This window comes from Phyllostomus hastatus, unplaced genomic scaffold, assembly GCF_019186645.2.
Source record: "Phyllostomus hastatus isolate PE091 unplaced genomic scaffold, TTU_PhHast_1.1 phas_contig_86, whole genome shotgun sequence".
NCBI lineage: Eukaryota > Metazoa > Chordata > Mammalia > Chiroptera > Phyllostomidae > Phyllostomus > Phyllostomus hastatus.
The window spans coordinates 25,780,747-25,799,386 of NW_025333977.1; the positions used below are offsets into that span (position 1 = coordinate 25,780,747).

Consider the following 18,640-nt stretch of genomic DNA (forward strand, 5'->3'; position numbering starts at 1 on the left):
ATCAGCTTGTCAAATCTTTTTATTTATATATTATAGAAACCAGCCTTTTGTGAAATGAGTTGTAACTGTTTTTCCCAGGTTTTTAATTATTCTTGTATGGTAAATTCTGTCATGCAGAAAAGTTGTGATATTAGGTAGTTGAATTAATTAATGTTTTTGTTTTGGAGTTTGCTGTCATAATAAAAAACTCTTTCCCACTCTAAGATTATTAAAATAATCTTCCAATATTTTCTCCACATTTTTGTATATAAAAGATGGATTTATCTGGAATGTATTATGGTATAAGATACCCTGTGGTATCTTATATTAGTAGAGATTTTTATTTAAATATAACAGTTTGGTTGAAATGTGAATATTTTTAGTTTTAAAATAACATACCTGTTTTCTGTTGTCACACAGCCTTAAGTGAAGAGAAATAAAGAAGAAATAGCTCTTCTGCCACCATGAGCCTACTTGGTTCAGACCTTAAGTTGGTCAGGGAAGAGGAAGGGGAAAAGAAGTAGAGTTGAAGGCGGGTGAGGAGACATCACTTGGAAGTTAGAATAAAAACAAGGCCACTTATGTTCTTTCAAATTAGTGTTTTGGGATCCATGGACATATTCCCAGAAGTGGGATTGCTGAGTCAAAAAGCAGATCCATTTTTAATATTTTAAGGTAACTCCATACTACTTGCCACAGTGGCTGTTCCAGTTTGCATTCCCACCAACGGTGCAGAAGGGTTTCCCTTCTCCCCATCCTCACCAGAAATTGGTGTTTGTTGATTTATTTATGATGGCCATTTTGACAGGGCTGAGATAGTATCTCATTGTGGTTTAGTTTGCATCTCTCTGATGATTGGTGACATTGAGCATGTTTTCTATGTTTATTGGCCATCTGTATGTCCTCTTTGGGAGAGGCCATCTGTATGTCCACTTGGGAAAGTGTCTATTCAGTTGCTTTGACCATTTTTTAATTTTTGGGGTGTTGAGTTTCATAATTTCTTTATAAATTTTGGACATTAACCCCAATGAGATATATCAGCAAATATATTCTCTTATTCTGTGGGTTGTTTTTTTATTGTGTTGAAGATTTCCTTTACTGTGCAAAATCTTTTAGTTTGATGTAGTCCCATTTATTTATTTTTTCTTTTGTTTTCCTTGCCTGGGAAATACATCAAATGAAAATTTCTACAAGAATGTCTGAGATTCTGCTGCCTTTGTTTTCTTTTAGGATTGTTATGGTTTTAGGTCTAACATTTAAGTCTTTCATCCATTTTGAATTTATTCTTGTGTATGGTATAATAAGGTGGTTTGGCTTCATTTTTCTGCATGTATCTATCCAATTCTTCCATCATTTATTGAATAAACTATCTTTAGCCCAGTGTACATGCTTGCTTTATCTGTTGAATATTAATTGACTATAAAAGTGTGAGTTTATTTCTGGGTTCTCTATTCTGTTCAATTGATCTGTGTATCTGTTTTTATGCCACTACCATGCTGTTTTGATTACTGTGTATGTGTAGAATAGTTTGATATTAGGTAGTGTGATTTCTCCAATTTTCTTCTTCCATCTGAGGATTGTTGTTGCTATGTGGGGCCTTTGGTGGTTCCATGTAAATTTTTGAAATATTTGTTTTAGTTCTGTGAAATGTGTCATTGGAATTGCATAGAATCTATAGATTGCTTTGGGTAGTATGGACATTGCTTGGGTAGATGTTAAATCTTCCTATCCATGAACACTGTTTGTGCTTCCATAAGCACCTCTATATTCACTGCAGCATTATTTACAATTGCCAAGACATGGAAGCAGTCCAAGTGTCCATTAATAGACAAGTGAATAAAACAACTATGGGACATCACACAATAGAATATTACTGGGCTGTAAAAAAGAAAAAAATTACCCTTTGCTACAGTATGGATATACCTGGAGAACATTATACTAAGTAAAATAAGCCAGTCAGAGAAAGACAAATACCATTTGATTTCACTCATATGTGAAATCTAATGAACAAACTGAACTATCAAAGAAAATGGGGACAGACTCAGATGGAGAGCAGATGACAGCTGGCAGTGGGGAAGGGGGACAATTAGGGGGTGGAGGGATTGAGCAAAAAAGGAAAAAGGATTCATGGACATGGATAACAGCGTGGTGATTGCTGAGTGGAAGAGGGCATAAGGAAACTAAGTGGTAGTGGGAAAAAATAGAATAAAGATCAAATCAAAAATTAAAATTAAATAATGAAAACAAGGGCGATACCTTCATTCTCCATTTTTATGCATGTGCAATGATCTTTAAAGCATTTATTCGTTTAAACCTAATTTGAAAGTGTTTCAAATCTAAAGTAACATTTCTACACATCCTGGAACAAAATTGGAGTTTTAAAAATTAGTACAGTGAGAAGAAAATTAGAGTGATTTTTCAATTTGGCAATTCTACTTGTATATATTAGAGGAATAACAATCCTTCACTATTTAAAGCTGAGAATACTTTGTAAACATTCTGAAGTAGGTTATTTAACCTTCACAGAAACCTTGAGATACTGGAGATTTTGAAAATCACATTTCATGGATTGAAAAGTTACATTTTTATAATAAGATAAAAACTAGTTTTCTTCCTCTACTCAAGTTAATTTTTAATGAAGGCACTGCAAGATATTTATTGATTTTTCTTTATATCAAACTGCAGTTCTCTGAATATTAAAACACAAATTTTCATTTTAGTAATATGTAAGCTTTTTAAAATTAACACATTAAACAACAAAATTCAGCAAAGTGTCTCATAACCACCATCTTTTTAAATCAGAAATGAGTTTATTCACAACAGCAGAGATATGATATGAAAATGCCTAAGTTTATTTGGTTACAAAGTCATAGTTACTGTAATACTACTGGGTTTGTGACATACTCCATATTTGAATAAAATGTTAAATTTCAATTAGAAGCAAATAAAAATGCAATTATTTTTGTTCAACCACATTCACAGATCTCTAATTTTTTTCTGTGGCCCTCAGGATAAAAATCTTCAGGGTTAAGATTTGCATGTTCTTTCCAGTTTCAAAATGTAATGATTTATCTATGATTCCTCACCTGTTGACACTTTCAGGTTGCCTGGGATCATGCGTGTAAGTTCTAATCGAAAATGTTATAACAAAATTCTGTGAAACTACCTCCAGTTCAATAAATAAACAAACAAAAATACCTTGCCTCACCACCATTATTTTAAAGTTCAAGTTTAATTTTTCATTCATTCTGATGGAAATTTCTTAAACATAAAGGTGAATTTATCTTTAGAGAAAAAGAACCAATAAAATTTATAAAAGAAGTTTATTGTAAGAAATTGGCTCACACAGTTATGGAGGCTGGGAAGCCTCGGGCCCGGCAGTTGGCAAGCTGGAGACCTGAGAGAGTCGATCATGTAAATTATGCTTCAAAACCTGTCTGACTTGAGACCTAAGAACTGATGTTTTGGTTGAGTCCAAAGAAAGGAAAGACCAATATCTCAGCTAAAGAGTGAAGCAGGAGAAATTTCCCATTACTCCTGGCAAGGACTGCCTTTTTGTTCTTTTCATACCTTAAAATGATAGAGTTAAAATCCATGCATATTAGGGTAGGCAATCTGCTTTAGTCAGTCTATCAATTCAAATATTAACTTCATCCAAAAATCACCCTCCCAGAGACATTCACAGTAATGTTTGGCTAAACATCTGGACACCTGATAGTGGCCAGGTCAAGTTGACACATAAAATTAACCATCTTGGTGCCTATAGTGAAAAATCATTTTTAAGCAAACTAAGCATCATTATCACAATTGCAACATTACTATGAACACCATGAAAATCAGGGACATAAATGGTTTCCACACAACTGAAGTTACAAGACTAACACTGAAATGAAAGAAAATGACATATTTTGCTTTAGTGGGTAGACTGTGGTACATTTACTTTGAATGCTACATTTTTCATACTGTTGGAATAAGTCATTAATTTAGATTTCTTATGTGAATCTATTTGCTATGTGAATATATATACATGCAGAGAAAAGGAGAGTGTAGGAGAAATACAATGTTTAAATTATTAAACAGATTTTTAAATATTTTAGACACTTGTAAATGTGTTTTGGTATTGCTGCTCAATTAACACGAATTTGACTTAATTTCTTTATATTCACTTATATGATCACTTACTATAAAGTTTTGCCTCTCAGCCTCCAAGTGTACTTGTAAAGAGCAACAGCCTTATGATTGAGATGGTGATTTCATTTCAAGCCTTCAACAGACTTGTGATAGAAAGTTAAGTGGCATAACTACAGTTCTGCCTGAACTTGCTTATTTTATGAACTGGAATAAAAATGCTTGTTATCAAACATTAAGTATGGAGCATTTTGAACCCCTTGTATGAAATACTTAATTTGAATGTACTCAGCCTTGTAAATAGATTTAAAAAATTAATTGACCTGTACAAATTTGTTACCAACCATCTTTCTCCCATGGTGGCTAACTCCTAGTAAAATGAAAGAAAGGAATATTTATTTCTACTTCCCTCTCAGATATTAGGGCTTTCAAGGGTATAGTAGATCATTGTCTATTAACTGATATATATAGATCTGTTATAAACCACTGAAGTGTTGTGTGTAATGTGGGAATTCACATTACAATAGAATATAGATTTCAGATAACTAATTTGTGAATTTGGCCAAAATCAAAATTTTAAAGTAAGGAATAACAAAAAAATACCTGGAAGATAAGGTTTCTGTGTCAAGAATATTCTTCATTTAAGACAAATCCCTAGAAAAAATGACATGGGGTGGGGATCTAGTCTCCAAACTGGGTTCTTTTTATCCCTTTTTTTCTCTGAGAATAGATAGAAACAAAGGTACAGAAGAATGAAATGGATGTAGGTTCGACGGTCATGTGTTTCCTCTTCTCATCTCTGCTTAAATCAGGACAGCAGAGAAGGAGGTGGGGGAGAGAGAGGGGTAGGGGTATGCTGTAGGCTAGCAAGGCGAGTCCTCAGCAGGAATTTACAGACACACTCAGGCCTCAGTAGGTAAGGAAGAGGCCCCAAGAAGGCTTTTCAGGGAGGTCTGTGCCATTCCTGAGCCTCCAGTGTTGAACTGAATTTCTTGAAGTCTTTACCCTTCATGTGGGCTTAACTCTGACATAAGGCTCAGGAGCCAAGGGTTTCCAGCTACAGGCCCAGCTATCCCTGGAGCCATACAACCCTGTTGTTCTATATGCTGTCCTCTCTCTATACGTAGTCCATAAGTAGCACCATAGATGTGGTTTAATAGCTCTAACCTTCAAAATATAATTTGAAGACAATTCTAGATAATGTTCACTCTGTTGCTATCTTAGTTGGTTTGCAAAAGAAGTTTATATATGAACAAGCTGTCAATACAAACCTTTGGGAAAAAATAGACTTTTCACTAAAGGAGGTATGTGACCCAGCCTTTAGGATTGCCCTTGTGATTCGCTGGAAAAACAAAACATGGAAAGAAAAGATGCAGTAATCATTATGTTAATGCGTAAGAGATTACGGACTGCAGTGAAAATATTAAAGCTGTATGTTCAGAGTACCATGGCAGGCACAGAAAGAATAGAATGTCCTGAATCAATGCAAAGCTGAGGCCAAATAAGAACTCATTTTTGTGTAACTATTGCATCGAAGAAATCAAGCATTGATTGGAATGAGGTCACCTGTGCCTTCTCAGGAACTTGCATTTGTGGAAAACTAATACTTTTTGTTAGAAGGAAGCTATTATATAATAGCAATGACTAAATGAAGATAGTATCAAATATTTTATTTATTTATATGTAGATAATATTTATATATTTTTAAATTTAATTCATTCACATAAACTCATTGTAGAATTTAGAATCATCCATTTCTGACCCATGCCATTTTTCTGTTGAGAAAAACAATTCTGTGCAAGACATGTGGCTGACATTTGTAGTGAATATTAAGAATTATGTACACAGAATGAAAGGAAAGCCAAATGTATATTTTTATTGAGGTTGAATAGGATACATATGATGTCTCAAGAAGACATTGATGTTGCTTCAGTGGAGGCAAAGTAGGTCACTGAAATTATTTTTAATTTTATTGGTTAGGCATTTGGGGAAAGAAAAGACTAGATTCTGTGAAATCTTCATTAATAACATGAAAAAGTGCAACTGTTTAGGTTTCGGAAATTCAAATGCTTCGACCACCATCCGAAGCAGGCTGAGTGTGTGACACTAGTGATGGGACACGGGTTAATTGCTTGCCTGACCAGAATATTCAAATTAATATAGATTCTGGCTAAAGAAATACCTTCACAGGTGTCCATTTGTAACACCTGGATCTCTTGGGGCTACTTGGTAATTATTATGTGATATAAAGTAATTTCTTTGGTTTTCATTATCTACTACTTAAGGGTAGCTCTTATTTGGGAATATTTGATACTCTTCAAAACTGTTCCAGGTGTGAAATCTCCAGAAGTCTTTACCACAGGAGTATATCAGAAGGTGAAAGATTAACTCTCTTTTCAGAAAATTGGGCTTTCAGAAGATACAAGCTGGTGGGCATAATTGTAAAAAGCATTAGGTTGCTACTGATTAGACTGTATGGTAGAACACTCTTTTCACTTCCCATTGTATTTGCAAAGTGCTTAATTACCCAAGATACTTAAAAATACCATTGAGCAGAAACCTTGTCCTGATTGTAAACACTCACACAGGCTCTCCATTTTAATTGATTTTAACTTTCTTGCAAAGATCTATGAGGCCTTCAAAGAAAATTGGATAGGTATGAAAACATTATTATATATTTGAAAAATCTGGCACTGTACTTGAAAATGTTGGAATAATTTTTTATGAATATTAAACTGCATATTTTATATCTTTTTTAGGTCATATTTAAAACAACTTCTGAAATTGGATCATGCCAAAGAAGCATAGTGGTGGGGGAGTGGGTTGAAGAGTCCATTGGCTTTTGATTTAATGGCAAATGCGTATTGAAAATACTTATAGGGTGGTACAAACGTAGGTGTAGAGTTGTTTGAATGGAAAATAATACAATAATTAATAAATAATAATAGAAGAGTAAACTCTATGTTTTGTATACTCACAACTGTAAACCAACTTTTTCTCCACCTTGTACTTGCTGCCTATTACACGTGGTATTCTCATGTGATTGCTCACTTCCCTCGTGATGATGCTGAGGGCATTGGTGTTCTTCTCTGTTTCATACTTGAGAAAGCAACATCTCAAAAACTCTAGATTTTTGGAAATTGTATTAAAGAATGTATTTTTTAGTCAGCATTAATTATAGAAATACTTATTTTTGATTTTTATAATGTTTCTATTTTTGTGAATCTACTGTCATTTGTTTTGCCTGCAACTCTTAGTTTAAGAAATAATAGTCTACCTCCTTATACTTCCTCAGAGTTTGCACTTTGGTATGTAGTTCTTGATGGTCCACAGAGTTATTGGCATATATTCTTCAACCATGTGGGAATATGCTTTTAAGAAAAAATGTAGAAAATACTTTCTGTGTTTTAAAAAAGCATTTAGATTAATAGAATTACAGCCTACCAAGCCATCCTTTAAATTTATGGAAAAACAACAAAAAAATACCTTAAAAAGACCCACTAAAAGTAAACCTTTTTAAAAGACTTACATATTTGAAAAATATTTCAAATTAAAGACTTAACCCTGACCAGTATGGCTCCATTGGTTGGGCATCATTCTGCAGAGCACAAGGTCACCAATGAGCTTCTCCATCAGGCCACATGCCTGGGTTGTGGGTTTGGTCCCTGCTCAGGGAACTGATGAGAGGTAACCAACTGATATTTCTCTCCCTTTCTTTCTCCCTCCCTCCCACCTCTCTGAAAATAAATATATAAAATCTTTTTTAAAAGTAGGGTCATTACAGTTCTTAATAATTCCATGATAAAAATGCTTTTGAAGCAACAAAAGCAAGCAGTCATCAGCAGTAGTCACATTTCAGGGAGCAGCAAAATCCAGAATTGTAGAGGAGTGTGGCAACACAGGTTCCTGGGCTCCAGCGCTGAAGGTTCCCACTCAGGTGGGCATGGGTGGAGGCTGAGCATTGTATTTTCAGTAAGTTCCTGGGTAACACTGTTGCAGCTGATCTACCAACCACATTTTAAGTAGCATTGATTTAGGGATGCCCCGAGAAGCTTAGTTTGTGCTAACAATTGAAATTATGTTTTTCAGAAAAATAAAGTCAGCTGTTCCAGAAGAGCTCAGTGCCCGGAAACCAATGTCAGTTCTGTACAGATACAAGGTGATGTGGATTATTTCATCAACCATCTTGGAGTTCCCACTGTGCAGTTTGCATATGAGGACACCAAGGCAATACAGGTGATTGTTTCTAAAAATGCAAAACAACCCCCCCAAACACACACACACACAAAACCCAGGCATGCAGAATTTGATTTTATCTTGGCTATTTGTCTTTTTTATCAAAGAGGTCACTGTAAGAACCTGGTTCATTTACAGAGTTATTTTTTGTTATTCAGGGCCTTCGTAACAGTATTTGAAAACATCAGCTCTTTTCAATAGTGTTGAATTCAATTTAAAAAGATTTATACTGTCACTCACATTTTCACCATGTGCTTTGAAACAAAAAATTTGCAGTCACTGCATTAACATTAAAACATAATTGTAATCTTCTGTATTCACAGAAACAGGTGACACGTGCCATAGATTCCCCTCTCCTTGCCCAAGGGAAAATGCATTTTATATGCTGTATATTAATGTGTCCTATGCATTAGCTACCCAAAGTTTGTCAATGGTTGGCCTTCCTAAAACTATACAACATTTTCCATGAAGACAGGAGGTCTCTGGCCCTAAAGTATATCACATATGCGTGATTCACCTTATGTCTGTGTTTACCCATTTATTGAACTTCAAGCATTTTAATCTTTCTCAGAATTATGTCAGAGGAAACTCTTTCTTTGTAGATATAAACCAGTTGAAATATTTTAGCTTCTTTTAGCAAATTGTACATATCTTTCAGGAAGCTCTTTAACAAACATCCAGGGTGGGCTGCTTGAACTAATTTTTACATTAACAAAATGGTGGCTGGAAAATAGAGCAAAACTTGTTTTGTTCTTCAGTCATAGATGTCCTTGAAAAATTGTACTTAAGTCATATTTATAAGCTCAACTTCTGATATTTAATATCTTAATTTCTGATAGTTTTGAGCAATACTTAGCTTTATGTTTCTCTGTACCAGCTCCCCACTGCCTACATACACCTTAGATCCTGTATAAACAGCTAATGATCACTAACATCTTAAGTTAACAGAGGGAGAAACTCTGGGTGATTCCTATTGTGATGAGATAAATTCTTAGGTGATATAAAAATAATCATTATGATTTATCAGCTTTTTACACTTGGATTTTTATATACTATTGTTGTTTGAAAATGAGATACATGTGTAGAAACGCAAGTCCACTGTGTATACTTTCATGAAATTGGTGTATTAAGAAATTAACTCGTTTTTTATTTTTCTGCTTGATATTTGGTAGTATCTCTTTATCATTTCCCCATCTGAGCCCATCCAACTTTTGTCATGTCAATGCATTAAGCCCTAGTTTTTATTCCATACAGGTCTCATTCTTCTTGGTTGAGGTTTAAGCCAAGAATGTAGAGAATCAGTACAGTATAAACTGAAGAATGGGACTAATAGTTGACTCTTGATTCTGATACTTATTAGACAAATGATTTAACTTCAGTCAGAATTACTTCAGAAATGTATCATGTACCATGATACATTTATGGAATGTACTTCATAGAGCCATGATAGAGGTAAATGAGACTGTGCATGTAAAGGGCTTAGCTAACATCAAGCATGTGATTAGGCCTCTATCCACAATAGCTATAGCTGTCATCATAATTATTTTTGTCTGATTGTGGCTCCAACAGTTGGTGGGGGTATTTCTAAACATTTTAGATAAGAATACATTATTAGGAGGGAAGATCTTATTAATTTTTAAGGAAAACAAGCTTCTAAGGCAGAAGAGGTGGCATTTGATTACAATCAGCAAGGGCATCTGAGGAGATTTGGAAATCAGACCAGTGAGGTTCTAGGAAGGCACTATTGTCACTGCAGCCCCTGAGACCGAAGTCAATCTTCTAGCTTAGCCTAAAGAAGCCAATTAGCTTTCAAATTATACAAAGACTGTCCAATTCCCCGCATCAAAATCATTTTTTATTATATTTGTCTCCAGTAAGTAATTACAAGAGAATCCCTGATGCTTTATATTATAACAAATGGCCTTGTTTATATTGCTTTAGTGTGGATCATTCTTAAAAATGTATTTGTCCTTTACAAAATATGAATGCCCAAAATGAGTTAATTTTGTGTGGTGAACTCTCCAAAGAACAGATAACCTTTGCTTTCTGTGTTATCTTAAAATAAATATTTCTATATATGAAGAAGAGTAATGAACATTGAAAGGCTTTATTCATGATATAAAGATTTACATTATGTTAATTAGTAAAGTAGATAAGAAAATAAGAGCTTTTCATAAATTTTAAATTAGATTTAAATATATATAATATTTATGTATTATATACTATATTACACATATAACAGTATATAAAATAATCTCTACCACCTATTGAGTACTTACTGTGCTGTATTTTTTACCTCATATCATTAATACTTATAATATCCCCATGAAAGAGCTATTATTATTAACACTATTTTTTTGGTTGTTGTGGGTGAAATGAAGCTTAAAGTCTACTAGCTTATCCAAGGTCATAAAACTAATAAATGGCCAAGACAGAAGTTTACCTCGGATCTGTTTAACAGCAAGCTCATGTCCTGGACCATTACACTAAAGGTTGTAAATTGGCAGCCCAAGGGCATGATCCAGTCTGCAGATATATTTTACTTGCTCTGTGCATTATCAAAAATTTGGATTTCTGGAAACATTGGGTTCTTTTGTCCAGGGGCACAACTGGCTAAATTGTGTATCCCTCACTAGCTTCCCATGCTCTTTATTAAAGAATCTACCATATTGTTTATCCTAGAGAGCAATTAAAAATAATATTTCTTCAAAACCTGTTTCCCTCAAAAATTGGGATATGAATGATCAACCTAAAGGGCTGCATGTTCTACCAGACTTGTGTTCCCTAGATGCCTGTCTGTACCCCATAGAACTGAATTCACAATGTCTACAATCCTGTTGAGTGAATAGTTAAAATGGATAACTCTACAGTTCCTTTTACTTTAATAATTGTGTATTTGTCCTAAGTGAGATAATTTTATGATTATGCTTAGGTTTTTGAGAAATTATCTTTTGGAATATAATTGGGCAATTGTAATGCACACCTTAATATTTCTGCCATTTCTTTTTAACCTGGCAAGATTGATTACGAATCTGTTAGATTCAATTTCAAAAAGTGAATAATGATAATAGAAAATAATATTTAACTGTGGGAAAATAAACTAGCACCATTAAGGTTAGTTTTTATGGACATTTGTAACATTATTCTAAAATTTTTTATTAAATATGATATTTTATAATCTCTATCCCAAATATCTCATGTTGGCCATATTCTCACCAATACTTTTTCCCTATAGCTTCTCTAGATGTTAATATTTCATAAGATTACTTGAAGCAGCTTTCCCTTATAGCTTTTCTTGGTGCCTTTACTCTAATTTTCCAGTAATTAAATTTCACAAATGCAAAGCTATTTATGGATTGGCCAAATGTTACAATTATTCCTTCAGATAAAATATTGCCCTGTTAATTGAAACATCTCTAGTTGTACGCTTCATTTAAATAAGGTTTTCAATTTGTAAACATTGTTGCACCTGTTAGGAGAGGCATTCTGTGCAGAGTAAATACAATGCAGAGATTGCTGAAAAGGAAATGAAAAGACAGATGTTTTCTGATTAAAAGTGCAATTTATGACAGACTGGTGGTCCGATGCATATTTCTTCTGTCACTTAACAGCTGTTTCACATAATTTTTGTTCCAGATCAGTATATTTACTCTATAGGGCATGTCAGAGATTCTGGCATTTTTAGTTATCAAAAGATCAATCCACGTCCTAGCAAGCTTTATACCACAAATTGAAGCTCTGTTTCCTTACTCTGTTTAACCTTATTTTTTGCTCTTCTGCTTGAAACATTCTATTTTAAACCCAATTTACCTCTATAATGGAGGATTTAGCATTTAAATGATAATGAGATAAAGAGGTATTATAGCTTTTACATAGCAGTTTCTTGCATAATTCTTTGAATATCATTTAGTAACCCAGTGACTGAAAACCAAGTAGCATATATGTTTTGAAACTCAATATTATTAATTCTTGTTAAGTTAGATAACAATGACATCAGTTTTGATTCTTATATAGCATTTGAGTGTATAGTATGTGTGCATGTAATTTCAAAATAATTTCTAGATACAATACAGATATGACATTATAATGTACAGACACATATTTGGAGCAAAGCAGGTCATAGTTTGCCTGTTGATTCATGTTTTCTTCCATTTACTAGAAAAAAACATCGTACTTGAATTAGAGATCATTCTTTCATTGTATTTTCTGTTTCAAACTTAGTCACTATCACTGTTGTGTTAACAGGTAATAATGGTTCAAAATTTAATTACAAACTCTTGATTTAAGGAACCAAATAGTTATGTGTAACTATGCATAATTGTACTGACTTTTTGCCATATCTGATAGGATCTGTTTCATATTGACAGCTATGAAAGTTAAATGTCACTTACAATGACAAAAATGTGCCAATTGTGCACATTGGCACAAAAAAAAAATTGTGCCAATCCCAGGTCAGAAAGGGATTCTTTGTCCTCTCTCTAGTTCACTCTTTTAGTTTCCTAAAGCTTATTTTAGGAAAAGTGCTTTTAATTGCAATCACAATACATTGTATTATTATTTTCAGATCAGACTTAATTCATTTAGGGCTGGAGTTCTGAAACATTTTTATTCCAGTAACCAATTTATCCTCTAAAATTATCAAAGACTCCAAATAAAAGAGCTGTGTTTATGTAGCTAATATGTACAAATACTTCTCATATTAGCAATTAAAACTGAAAAAAGCATATTTATTTATTAATTTATTTAAAGTTCAATAATAAGCTTGTTATAAATTAATATAAAACATATTTTATGACAATAAACTATATTTCCCCAGCACGAGAAAATGTAAATGAGGAGAATGGCAGCAAATCCACTGTTATGTGTTCTTCCAGCTGAAATGTATAAAGCAGTGTGGTCTTACAGTTTTTTCATTGTAGTGACATATATTTTTTCTTTGATACTACCCTGAAGCTTGACAAGTATTAGCTTCTTAAAGGCTAGTTTCAATGTGGAATCTGAAACCATATTAATGAACTTTTTGTACCCTCTGCACTTATGAATACAGAGTAAAAATGAGAGTGTGAAGGGATATAATGTCACTATTATCATATTATAAAAATAGTTTTGATCTCAAGGACCTTTGAAGTTTTCTGGACCACCTTGCTGAAATGCTAATTTGGAGAAATGGCCTTGGTTGAACTAGTCCACTTCATTTTTTATAATATCTGGCAAGGTGTTCAACTTTGCTCTTTTCAAGTATTTGAACTGTGATTCTATATAAACCTGTATGTGTCTTTTCTGCTCATCTTTGGGTATTGCCATCCCATTCACCTGGCAAACAGCATGAAGTAGGGAATATAACACTCTCATAAACTGTGACTCTACAAAGAATTCCACTTCTTAGAAGTCTTTCTTTAGAGGAGAAGGTTAAACCCCAATCAACAAATCAACAGTTACAGAGCAGAACTGAAAAGCTTTGATTGTACAGCATAGAAATGCCTGTCGCAGAGGGAGTGCTATTAAAGCTGCTGTATGCTTCCAAGAGCCTGAGGAGTAAACACAAGAAATTGAAATATGAGACAGATATTGAAAAAACAAAGAGTGGAGAAACTCTTAAGACTCAAATTGATAATTCAGAAGATCACACTTCAAATTGCCTAATATTTTGAAATGGCTGCAAGGAGGACATATTTCCCCTAGCTGTTGTTCTTCCTTGGAATTCTAAAGAACATTTATTTCAAATGCCTATCATCACTGGATCAAAATACGTAACATATGAACTATATTTAAACCCCACTGCCATTTTCAGGGATTATTGTGTGACCATCCCTGTTATGAAGCAGCTTGTTTCATAGTACAGTGTTTTACAATTGTAACAGTAATACTCAGTGGTGGATTTAGCAGTCAACAATGGTGTAAATTTGGCAACATTTAAGTTAAGGTAATAAGTATGAATCTCACGTGTTTTTTTCACATATTTGTTAATTCATACTCACTCAGTTATTTCACCAGCCATTATTAAGTGCATGCTATAGTCCAGCACTATATAAGAATACAAAATTGAACAAAACGTGCCCTCCTTTTCTCATACTGATCACAGTCCAGATTGAGACCCAGACATGTAAACAATCAAATGAAGTATACTTGAAGTTCTCTTAACTGACTTCCACTGAATTTACTTGGGGGATTCATTGCCAATTTTCATTTTGTAAGAATGAAATGATAACTGATGAAGGCTCTTTGAAGCTCTTCTCAGTAAGATCATTCTGAATTTTTGCACACTTGTATTCTCTCAGGTTCAGTGGCATGCTCTCCCAGAGTCAGCTACACAGGGTAGGTCAAAAGTAAGTTTGTAGTTGTTTGTATGGAAAATAATTAATACGTAATAATGCAAGAACAAACTGTTTTGTGTACTCAAAACTATAATCCTATTTTTGCCCCACCCTGTATCGCAGATCTATATGACTTTTGCATTTGTTACTAAGAATTGGGCAATTGCTATATAAACTTGTGAATATGAGAGTAAAAAATATTCCTAGAAATCTATAGTGATATCACTATATAAGGTGAGTTGTTAATAAAAATTGATGTGTAATGGACCAGACAATTCTTAAAGACTGGGTGAAATTGTAGCAAGCTAGGTGCATTCTGCTTGTGAAGTTTACTTCACAAATATTTGTAATTCCACTTTAAATAAAGGGCAACTTGAAATGTAGATGAAAACTAAGACAAGAAAGAAATAGTAGAACTTTACAGGCCCTCGTTCAGAGAAAAAACTTTGGTTTTATATCATAATATTGTCCAAAACACATACATTCACTTGCAGGTTTTAAATTAACATGAAATATTTTATATATGTATTATTTCTTGTTCTTTGCTGATTATTTAATTGAACCAACTTCTAAATAATTAACTTGTCAACTAGTGGGACAAATTATATTGGCTAAGAGGGTTTCTAATATAGAGAGAAGTGATAAAATCAGAGTAGTACCAAGGAAAATTATATTGAACAAGCACTCATATTATGTGTAGGCACTTTTTCTTGTAACTCCTTTAAACATCTTAATTCATTTAATTTAATTTAATTTTTGTACTTGTAATTTGTATTGCTGTGGAAGGTGCTAGCATGACAAATTTTTGTTAAAGGTGAACCTGAGGTACAAAGCAATCAAGTAACATAGCTGACATCACACATCCTTCAAGTGATAGAATCCAGTTTCAAACCTAGCATGCTACATCAGGTCTCTGGGCTCCTTTTCCCAAGTCCTACATTGTTTTTGAGGGTTTCTATGTAAAACAAAGTGATTCTAAAATTCTTTTCATCTCCCCCTACATCTACAGTGCAGGGTAGTGCTATAGTGCTTCATTCTTATTTTTTCTAGTTTCCTATACAAAGGGCCTAAACATTTCAGCCTGGACCATTCTCAAAGTTAAGCAATAATTGATAGAGGGTAATATTTCTTAACTGAATTTAAAATGAGCCCACAATTTATATGTAATGATAAAACTGATATTAATGTTTTATAGTAATATATATTCTTTTATAAAACAAATTAATTCAAAATTAATTTTCAAAGATGAGGAGATAGGCATGTTTGTTTCTTCTTGTGTCAATGATATTGACACATTTCTTTAAGTAGAATATTCTGGCATCTAAAACCATTTTGGGGACAAATATAGATGACATTTTAAAATAGTTAATTAAAATGTTAAAAGCAGTTTAGGCACCCATACGCTCTCACTATAAACCACAGAAGGAACTGGCATATGTAGAGATTATACAACTGTGGATGATGACTGTGAATAAATTTTCTTGTCCAGTCCCTAATCTTCACAGCTTCTTCACACCGTTTTATTTGCATCTGGAATTATAGGTCTTCAACACCTGCTTCACAACTTACACTGCTTCACACAGAAGTTTATAGTTTTGCTTGTTTTCTAAAAACAAAATGTTTCTGTGAAAACTACAGAGAAAGACAAAGCAGTGGCCTTGAGGTCTCATGAATGTAAAAAAAACAAAATAACAAGACAGAACAATGGACGCCAAGGCCACTTGGCTTACAAAGACTGCTATTGCTTCCTCGTGAAAGCTCTGGCTCTTTTATGAGTCTCAAGAGAGCTGTAGTTGTCCTCATGATGTTCTCTCCTGTAATCTTAAATGAATGGAGAGAATTCTGAAAAAAATAAAGTATTTGTAAGTATTTTGATTTCTACCACCGTTTGTCAATAGCTTTAGCATTGAAATTATTCTGAGCCAATTTTCTTTTATCAGTGAAGAACATTTTTAAGACTAAATGCTGTAGTGTATATGCAGTACTGACAAGTGTGTAAAAGTCAGAAAAAATAGCCTGTAGCTTTATGCACAAGGTCATTTTTAGTTCTGTAAATTAGCATTTTGTAATTTGAGTTTTATTTATCTATAATTCTTATCAGAGCATGAGAAATTTTACACATACTCCATGCCCAGAGATGTTTTCTAATTTACAACTCAGGAAAAAATATATGTATACATGGAATTTGAATTAAAAGGAAATTTTGTATGAATATTGCTGGGAACTATTCTAGACAATAGTAAAATCAGATTAGGACAATGCTTATGGAAAAATATTTGAGGTTAAATTCAGGGCACATTTTCCTCTCTGTACTGGTCTTGTATCCAGTTATTGGTTAGGAATGGTAACTCACTGGCTATTGTTGATTTGCAAACTCCCACCAGTTCATGGATAATTTTGGACAATCCAAGTGGCAGAGTAAGATCAGAGGCTTTTGGTGAGAGGATGGTCCTAAGAATGATAGGTCCCTGTATGCCCAGACTCTGATGGACTGATTGAAAAGAAGTACTCATAAATTCATTGACCTTTAGAGCAACATTGATCATTGAACCCAGGTACTTCAGTCTATTCCTCTGAAGTAAAAGGAAATAGAAGCTTAGACAGTTTCAGAAACTTTACTGGAGGAGTTAAAACGATTTAGTGCAGAGTTAATTATCCCTACTCTCAGTTCAGTGCTCCTACCTAGAGCTGCTCTCCTCTAAACTCCAGTTCTGTGTGCTCTATTCTTCCTCCTGCTTCTTTTCTCAACTTTCTTCTCTTTCTCTCCTTTGGTTTGGCTTCTTTTGCCTTTTCCTGCGTATAGGTTCTTCCTAGTCTTTATACCCTTTCCTTCTTTTTTTCATCATCCTCTGCTATGTCTATGTAATTTTCCTCTGTATCTCTGTTTCTCCGCCATTTTCTCTCTTTTTAATACTTTAGTTGACTCAGAAATTTAGTCTGTTTCAACTGACTTAATGTCTTTAATTTGCTCATGGATGAATCATAGCCTGGCTATTTTATAACATTCCAAGGTGCCGGCAATAGTGGAGGCCATTATATCATATGGCTAAATACTAAGAATTTAAATGTTATAAATCAAACCTAAATAAATACATTGTTAAGTAAAAAATGTGCTTCTCTCCTGATTTGAAATATACATGTTTAAGATTATCAGGAAGAAAGGTTTGAATTTAGTGTTGCAGGCTCCTTAGAATTCTAAAATGTGGTGACAGTGGCAGAACTGACTCCAGTCCCTGACCCTTGCTCTTTGACCCTCCTTTTTGTGCCCACCTTTGCCTCAATCCCATATTATGAGGGTCCTCTGTGCATGTATGTGGACACCCTCATATGTACCTTTAAGAACAGTCTATAGTACCCATAAACAGCTTCCCCTAGACCACTAACTGGACCTTGGACTGCATGCTGGAGATACAATCTTTGCTTGTGATGATGGGCCAGGAGAAGAAGGCAGCTCAATCACTAGAGGTGGATATGGGCCCCTTTGAGTAGTTAGTGCTGAGATTCTAGATCTCAGTCTAGCTAGGACTTAATCTATAAAGGGAATTATGGACTCCAGACACATATGCCTGTGTTGATTTAATATGTAAAGATCTTGGAAATGGAAAAAACAATGACTAAACTCTAGAAAAATGAAATTTAGGTATGCCAAACTAGAAAACCCTGATGTAGGACATTCTGATATAAGTATTCTTGAGTAAACCTGCTAAAATGCCTTGAGTTGGTTACTTAAGATTTGTCACTAAGAAAACTTGAGACTGACCAATTTCTATAGGATCTTTGAGAATATCAGCTGGTAGGTGGCTCTATTCAACAGTTACTCTACTCAATAAGTTCTAAAAAGTGGCTATTTAATGGTTGCCATCTGGAGGTTATGAGGCGCTCCATATAGCAAACTGCTGTTAGGATATGGTTGAAAACATGTTACAAAATTCCAAGCTTAAAGAGACATAAAAAAATAAGTTGTCAGGAGTGCATGTTCGTGA

The 18,640-nt window shown here is 33.9% G+C and overlaps 1 protein-coding gene across 5 annotated transcripts in view; it reads left to right on the forward strand.

Moving 5' to 3' along the window:
- Positions 1–18,640, forward strand: part of NAALADL2 (N-acetylated alpha-linked acidic dipeptidase like 2) — a 1,144,210-nt gene that overhangs the window by 933,223 nt on the left and 192,347 nt on the right. For all 5 annotated transcript variants that reach the window (XM_045851217.1, XM_045851218.1, XM_045851216.1 and 2 more), the window contains one exon: positions 8,197–8,343. In XM_045851217.1, coding sequence (XP_045707173.1) covers positions 8,197–8,343 — 147 coding nt within the window. The remainder of the gene's footprint in view (positions 1–8,196; positions 8,344–18,640) is intronic.